Source organism: Mastomys coucha, unplaced genomic scaffold, assembly GCF_008632895.1.
Source record: "Mastomys coucha isolate ucsf_1 unplaced genomic scaffold, UCSF_Mcou_1 pScaffold20, whole genome shotgun sequence".
NCBI classification, from domain to species: Eukaryota; Metazoa; Chordata; class Mammalia; order Rodentia; family Muridae; genus Mastomys; species Mastomys coucha.
In genome coordinates, this window is record NW_022196903.1 from 44,165,081 (window position 1) to 44,172,925 (window position 7,845).

General features: G+C 40.8%; 1 protein-coding gene across 4 annotated transcripts in view; it reads left to right on the top strand.

Moving 5' to 3' along the window:
• The first annotated feature begins 5,725 nt into the window (after window positions 1-5,725).
• The window catches only part of Stk31 (serine/threonine kinase 31), a 98,685-nt gene continuing 96,565 nt past the window's right edge, over window positions 5,726-7,845 (top strand). Inside the window, exon 1 of one of the 4 annotated variants that reach the window (XM_031381799.1) lies at window positions 5,726-5,837. In XM_031381799.1, coding sequence (XP_031237659.1) covers window positions 5,764-5,837 — 74 coding nt within the window. In that variant the 5' untranslated portion in view covers window positions 5,726-5,763. Of the gene's footprint in view, window positions 5,948-6,136; window positions 6,336-7,845 lie in introns of those variants that run through there. The other 3 variants (XM_031381800.1, XM_031381801.1, XM_031381802.1) reach the window with 3 other exon arrangements.

A 7,845-nucleotide genomic window follows, 5' to 3' on the forward strand; every position in this document is an offset into this window, starting at 1 on the left:
GGCGCTGGCCGCCGCCCCCCCGCCAGTCTGATGGCGAGCACTCTTGAAGTAAACAACTCCTTATTTGGATATGGGCTGAGTCAACTGGCTTGCTTCCGCTATGTGGACCTGTTAGATAGCACTACGTGGCTTTACCTGGGTGGCTGACCATACAGTATTTAACCTGTGGGTTGGCTTTCCTTGGGGTCAGTCAGTCAGTCAGAAGATTGTTCAAAGGTTCCTGAATAAACTGCAGGAGAAGAGCCCGAGAGTGTGTTGCGTCATTCTTGCTGGTCGAGGGTGGTCGCGACACTTCCCCTCTGCCCCCACTTCTTTGCTAATGCAATCAGACAAACCCATTGGAAAACACTGAAGGGAAAGTGAGTCCTCCATGTGGAAACTTTAAGGAGCATTCTGAAAATGCTGGGTGAATTACAGAGAAATGTGAGATTAAAGCATTCCTTATACTTATGGGTCCTGCAAAAGGAAGGCAAGGCAAGCTTCTTAAGGGTTCCTTGGGGGGAGAGTCACTGAGGGAACAGGCCCAGGGAAGCAGGCAGGAGGCTGAATGTGAGCATCCATTTGCAAGCCTCGTGTTAGGAGTTGGAACAGAGCACACATACAAAGGCATGAGGGCATCTCATTTGTAAGGTCATGAGGTCATAGTCCGAAGAGAACAGGAAGGGGAACTCGTGACAGGGGCCATCACACTAGCAAAACTAGCTGCTTGAACAAAGTGCTCACACCTGTTTGTGGGTATAGTCAAGCACCAGGAAAGTTGTAAAAATTTGAAAATAAACCACCAAACATATCCAATAATAGATAAGATAGCTTTATTAGCTTTGTATTATTTAAATATCTAACTGGTAGTCAAAATAAACCTTCCCACAAAGAAGTATTTATTAAATAATGAAAGAACAAGGAATATTCACTTATACCAACTTTTCTAGAGAACTGAAACTGGAAGTTTTTAAAAATAAATCTTACTCTCTTATCAAAAACACACCAAAACATTACAAAAGGAAAGAAAGAAAAATGTAGAACAATATCCCTTTTGGAGGTTGAGTATATGTGAAAGGCTGGAGAATCTTAGAATTTAAAATGAGGGCATTTAATACAAATGTATGGTGTATAACCTTTACCTAAAAGGACATGGAGGGCCACTGTAGCCAGCCAGAAATATAAAATAGCCAGTTCCAGGAACTCAGAGCCTCAGGGCTCTGGTTCCCCATACCTGCCCCTCCTGAATGATCCACAATGAGGGCGGAACTAAGAATGAAGGTCTAGTGGTTTATGAGACTCTCCACCCTGTCAACCAGTAGATGAAGATTACATTCCTAGAATGAATGTGTTCCCCTCCCTAACTGAATACCTTGGGTCAGGTCCCTCTGAAATTTTCCACTGTTTTTATGTTCTGTTTCCTTGGTAACTCTCTCTCTGCCCCCAGCTTCCCTTAAATACCCTACACTTCTTGTGTTCCGGGTCGAACTCCTCTGACTGGCAAGGTCATGAGATCGACCCCCGTACTGGTATCCCCAATAAACCTCACATGATTGCAGCAAGTTTGGTCTCTTGTGAGTCATTGGGTGGTCACGTCATCCCGAGACTTGAGTAAGGATTTCCCCAGTTCTAGGGGTCTTTCATATGTACTCTTTTGGTAAGGAGCTTGTCTAGCTGGCAGGTATGAACCCTGGATTTCATCCCCAGCTCTGTATAAACCAGACGTGGTGGTAAATACCTGTCATCTCAGCGCTTGGGATGTGGGACAGAAGGACCAGCAGTGCAAGGTCATCCTCAGATACACAATGAGTTCAGACCAGCCTCATACATGTGACCCTGTCTCAAAATATTAACTATCCCCTTTGAACATAGATGCAAAAATTACAAGTGTTTTTTAGTATATCTAATATAAGCATATATAAAAAGATGAATACCTCATGACCTAATGGGCTTTACCCAGGAATGCAAGATAGATTTAACATTTGAAGACTGATAAATGTAAATTTAAAAAAACCTCAAGTTCCATTTGTGATTAAAAATTACCATCAAACTGTGGACAAAAGGTAACCTCATCAATCAAAGGCATCTACTAAAACCACACAGCTTTGAGAGCACCTGGTAGCAAAGGGGAAATCCCTCCTTCCTAGGAAGGAGCTCTACAAGGGCATCTCCTGTCAGCACTTCCGTACAGTCTCACACTGGATATGCTAGGCATTGTATCAACACAAGAGTAAGACAAGAGAACCAAACTGGAAAGGAGAAAGTGAAAGAATACTTGCATGTAACAAATCATCCATGTAGGTTAATCTGCCAACTGTACAGAAAACAAGACAAAACCCTGCTCATCACTAGAAATAAGAACATAACGAGAAATTGAAATTAAGAAAAAAGTATCAATAGTAGCATAATAATAGAAATAATTGGGAAAATCAGAGGAAAGAAGAATAGAACTTTTACACTGAGAATATAGAACACTTTTCAGGAAAATAAAAGAATTGAATAAATGGATATATATACATATATATATTATGCATATGTACTGTGTTCAACGATCAGAAGACTTTAGTTAAGGTGCAAATTTTCCTCACTTAGATGTGTAGATTCAGCACAATCCTGATAACAATTCTCGGATGGATTAGTGTGTGCCTCTGTGTGACAAGTGATTTTCATTTTCCTGAAACTCAAAATAAACAATCTCAGGGGAAAAATTATGTTGGAATGTGCCTTAGAGTGCCTCTCTTCAAGACTTTTAAAGCCTCAGAGCTCAGAAGAGTTTAAAGTAAGCAGAGTTCAACATCACAAAACAAATAATGGAGAAGTAGATTTCTACATATGTGGCCCATCCATCCTTGGCAATGTTGCAAAGATAATTCAGTACAGAAATGACAGTGCTCTCAAGAAATGCTGATGGAAAAATTGGACACACATATATAAAATGTGAACCTAGAGTCGCACTTCACATCTTATAAAAAATTAACTGCACAACTATTATAGATCTGCATATATATACATATATATAAACACATACATATATATGACATGATATGTAACATTATGTATATAGTTGGAAAGGAAATACAGGAAAGAAACATTTGTAAACTAGTCAGTCAGGGATTTGTTAAAAACAACGCAAATGTAAGATCTATAAGGCAATACCAATAAATTAGATTCCATCGAAATAACTGAATGGGCCAGTGAGATGGTTTAGTGGGTAGTAGTGCTTGCTGCCAAGCCTGATGACTTGACTTTGATTCCTGGAACCTACCTGGTAGAAGATGAGAACCAGTTTCCAAAAGTTGTCCTCTCACTTTGACATGCGTGCAATGGCATGCAAGGGGGACTTACAGTGTCTCCCCACCTCTCTCCCTGCAAAAAAAAAAAATTAAAAAAAAAATAGGTAGTGTGTGTGTGTGTGTGTGTGTGTGTATGTGTGTGATGGGAATTAAATCCTGGGCCTCGCTAATTGGGTTATATTTCCAAGCCCTGAGCTAGAGGATGAAAAGATAGTCATAGCCTGTGTAAAATATTTACAAATTTAAAAGAGTTACATTCAATATATATATATATATATATATATATATATATATATATATATATATATATAGTGATGAATATATATATATTCATCAATAGCTAATGATAAGAAAACATCCTAGCAATGGGGGATATGGATCCTGAACCAGCTGTCTCCTGTAACCTGCAAGACTTCCAATGGAGGTTTTGGGACACCAACCCAACCACAAAACCTTAGACCCATAATTTGTCCTATCTACACAATGTGCAGGAGTGAGGGATGAAGAAGAATTTGAGGGATGGGCCCATAGAAGACTGGCCAGGATGTAAAGTGAATAAATAACTCAGTCAACTAAAAAACGGACATCCTGAGGAATGCCTGTAATCTTAGCAGTCAGAGGTGAAGCTGGAAGCAACTGGAGCTACACAAGACCCTGTTGTTTTAAAAAGGTGTGGTGACACACGCCTTTACTCCCCGTACTCTGGGAAGCAGAAGCAGGTCGATCTCTATGATTTTGAGTCCAACCAGATCTATATAATAAGTTCAAGGTTGATCTAAGATACATAGTGAAACCCTGTCTCAAAAACAAACAAAAAAATCCAGTTAAAAAAAATCTAAAAATGTTTGAATAGAGATACTTTACCTAAGTACCTAAGAAGATATCTGAAGACATATGGAAAATAAACATACAACAACAACAAAAAGATACTCAATGTTTTTATTTAGTAGATAAATAAATGCAAACAACCTCAAGGAAATTTCCCACTATATAAAAATATTTAATATTAACATAGTGATCATATTAAGTGATGGTGAAGGTATGGAGCAACTTTTTAATTATTAGGTTTTTAAGATTTATTTTTATTTAATATGTATGGGAGTTTTGCCTGCATTTATGTCTGTGCAATACACGTGTGCCTGAGGTAGCCAGAGAGGCCACTGGATTCCCTGGAACTGGAGTTAGACCTTTGTGAGCTGCCAAGTGGGTGGGTTCTGGGACCAAAATCTAGGTCCTCTGGAAGACCAGACAGTACTCTTAACTACTGAGGTATTTCTTTAGCCTTGCAACTAGAATATATAAACTTTGATGGTGGTAATATAAATGAGAGTGGCTTCTTCGTTAAATAGTCTGGCAATTTCTTGTACACTCTTCTACCATTTAACTATCCACTAGGGGACATTAACCCAAAAGAAATGAAAAGATATGTCCACAGAAATACTTGAAGACCATAACAGCTTTATTTTAAAGAAGTCCAAAGTCAAAACAATCCCTATACACAGAAATGTAGAAAACTGTTCTGCATCGACAATGGACTAGTGCATGGGAAGTTTCAAGCTGTTGATATATAGAAGAAAACAGATGGAATTATCTTAAGATACCCATGCCATTTGAAAGAAGGCAGATAAAATGGTCTTTATGTGTGATCCTGTTAACACTTTTAGAAAAAAAAAATAAAAGGTTCAGTTACAAGAAACAGAAAGGTATATAAGGAGGGCCAGTTATTGTAAACAGCATGAGGAAACTTGAGGTTGATGGAAATGTTTTATTATGGGGATGACTTCAATGGTGTGTAAAAATATTAAAATAGTTCACATCTTAATATCTGTATTCTATGCAAATTATACTTCAAGCTTTAGAAATTAATTGGAGGGCTCCTTGGTCTTGGGGGGGGCCTTGGGTTTAATTTTTTCCTTTGCAACAAACAAACAAACAACAAACAAACACCAAAACAAAAAAACTAGATAGAGATGGTTTTTAGCTGTGCAATGTTTGCTCCAAGTGTAATAATTTGCCTATAACCCTATCTCATCCCAGGCCACGGATCCCTGCTGTCTCCTTCAGTGTTTGATGTGGATGCGAAGTCTGGGGAGAAATATGTGTAAAGCTATTGATCTACAAAATGACATTGTCACTTATGTTATTCTTTTCTTTGGGAAAAGAATATCCAGTTTGTTCCAATTTTGGCTTTTTTTTTTCTTTTCTCTTTCTTTTCTTTTGTTTTCTTTTTTTTTAAGTTTAAATCCTGGTGTACAAAGTAGGAAGACCCACACAACTTCACGTCACGGTCTTACGTCTCTGGCGCCTGGTGAGGGGAAGCAGCCATTGGCCTTCACGTGTGGGGGCGCCCTCCTATAAATTCACAGCCCACAGGCGCGACGCTGCTTTCGGGCGTGTGCAGACCGCGTGTGGACCGCGTGCAGCCCGGCAGCGCTCGAGGCCTCGAGGCGGGCCACGCACGTGACCTCGCTGCGCCGCGCTCCATCCGCCCATGGCGCAGCAGCACTTTGTGCAGCACCTTGTGCGCAGACGCAGTGTGTGTCCGGAGGCGTGGACGCTGAGGCGGTAAGCGTGTCCGCCGAGTGCAGGCCCGGGAGCTGGTGGGCTGAGGGCGGAGCGCCTGGCATGTGGGGTCAGCGGCTCTTTGCTGGTACGGCTGTGGCGGAAAGAGTAAGGTTAGTGGTAGTCTTGGTGGCGAGGACACAGGGGCCGCTCCCAGGGCGTTCTTGTCCACGCCGCTGGCGTTTGAGGGGTCGAGGTCTCGGGTGAGGCCTATTTCCGGCCTCCCGCCGTCCTCAGGCCGCCTGCCTCTGCAGCTCGAGGGCACCGCAGCCTCTCCGGGAGGAGCCCGTAGACCCACTGTGCGGACGGATGTCTTCCCTTCTGGCGAATTCTGTGGTCTAGCCTTCCAAGCCCCCCAGAAAGCAAGCGCGGAGGGGCTTTCTTTATTTCCCCTCGTCCCGTTTCAAGGCGAGATGTAAATCCACCGTTCTCCCCTCCCCTCCCCCACCTCTGCTTAAAGTCATTACAGTTCCTTGGCAAGTGTTTTAAAAACAACTTAAAGTAAGTCTAGAGAACAAGTTTCTTAAAACGAGTGGCAGGATTTCCAAAGTAAACTTTTAATTTTTACTAAACTCACAACAGTGGTAACATGCCTTAATCTCAGCTAATCTCAGCAAATCTCAGCTAATCTCAGCTAATCTCAGCACCGGGGAAGCAGATGCAGGCAGATCTTTGAGGTCGAGGCCAGCCTGGTCCATAGTTCCAGGACAGCTACAGAGAAAAAAAAAGTGTTTTCCAGAGAAATATTCTCTCTAAAAGATAAAATTCTAGTTGTTTTTTTGTTTTTGTCTTTGTTTTTTTTTTTTTTTTTTAACAGCTTCTCTGACAGTCTTACAGCTGAATTTTTAAAACTGCTTAAAGGCAGTTTTGTGAAAAATTAATTTTTTTTCCTGTTTGTCAGAAAGTGTAGATTTACCTTAAAGTTGAAGGACAAACCAATGCTCTAACCTACCCCCCCACCCCTAGCTTTCTAGGGTGGAGATTGTGCCTATTTTTTTTTTAAATCATACTTTTATTTACAGTGGTGTTCTGCCTCTCTATATATCTATGTGAGGGTGTCAGATCCACTGGAACAGGAGTTACCGATAGTTGTGCACTGCCATGTGGCATGTGGGTGGTGGGATTTGAACCGGGGTCCTTTAGAAGAGCAGCCAGTGCTCTTAACTGCTGAGCCATCACTCCAGCCCCGATTTTGCCTATTTTGAGAATGAAATAAAATCAGTTGAAATTGAACAGTGAAATAGATTACATGTTCTATTTAAGATTCGTGAGTGGAATAATTCCTGGATTTTTGAGAATCAAATTGTGAAGTAGTATACACTTCCTTCCAAATATGTTTTATGTAATGAACATGATTTTTGAAGTAATAGGCAAATTTGATGTATTTCAGTTTTTAATTCTAGGGCATTTTTAAAAACAAAATAGCCATAGCCAGTCTCAGGCATTTGTATTTGTTTGTTTGTTTTATTCTCTTTTATTCTCTTGTTTGAGAGGGCTTTTTGTTTGTTTTTTTTTGAATATGGGTTTAGAGAGGTGGCTCAGCAGTTAAGAGCATTGTTGCTTTTCTCGAGGACTGGGTTCAATTCCCTTTGCCCTTGTTGGCATTTGGGATTTGGGGCAGCTTGGTTTGGTAAAAAGCTGAATTTTAGTTCTGTAGAAGCATCAGCATGGCAGTTCACGCCTGCTATAACTCTAGTTCCCGGGGATCTGAAGGCCACTTTCGGCCCTCTTCTGGCCTTAGAATGCACTTCGTGTACACAGATACACATTCCGGCAAAACACACACACACACTCCCACACATGCACAATATGCATATTGTTCTTGCTTCTCCTATCTCAGCCTCTCCATTAGTAAGTAGTATTGTTTACTTCATGTTTTTACAGTATACTATGGTTTTCAGAACAGCTTACATATTTTAAAATTATTTATATACCCAAAAGTAATGTAGACAATTAAATTGGGAGAGGGCTTGTAAGAGAACAACAAAGAGTGAGACTGAATGCTTTGCTT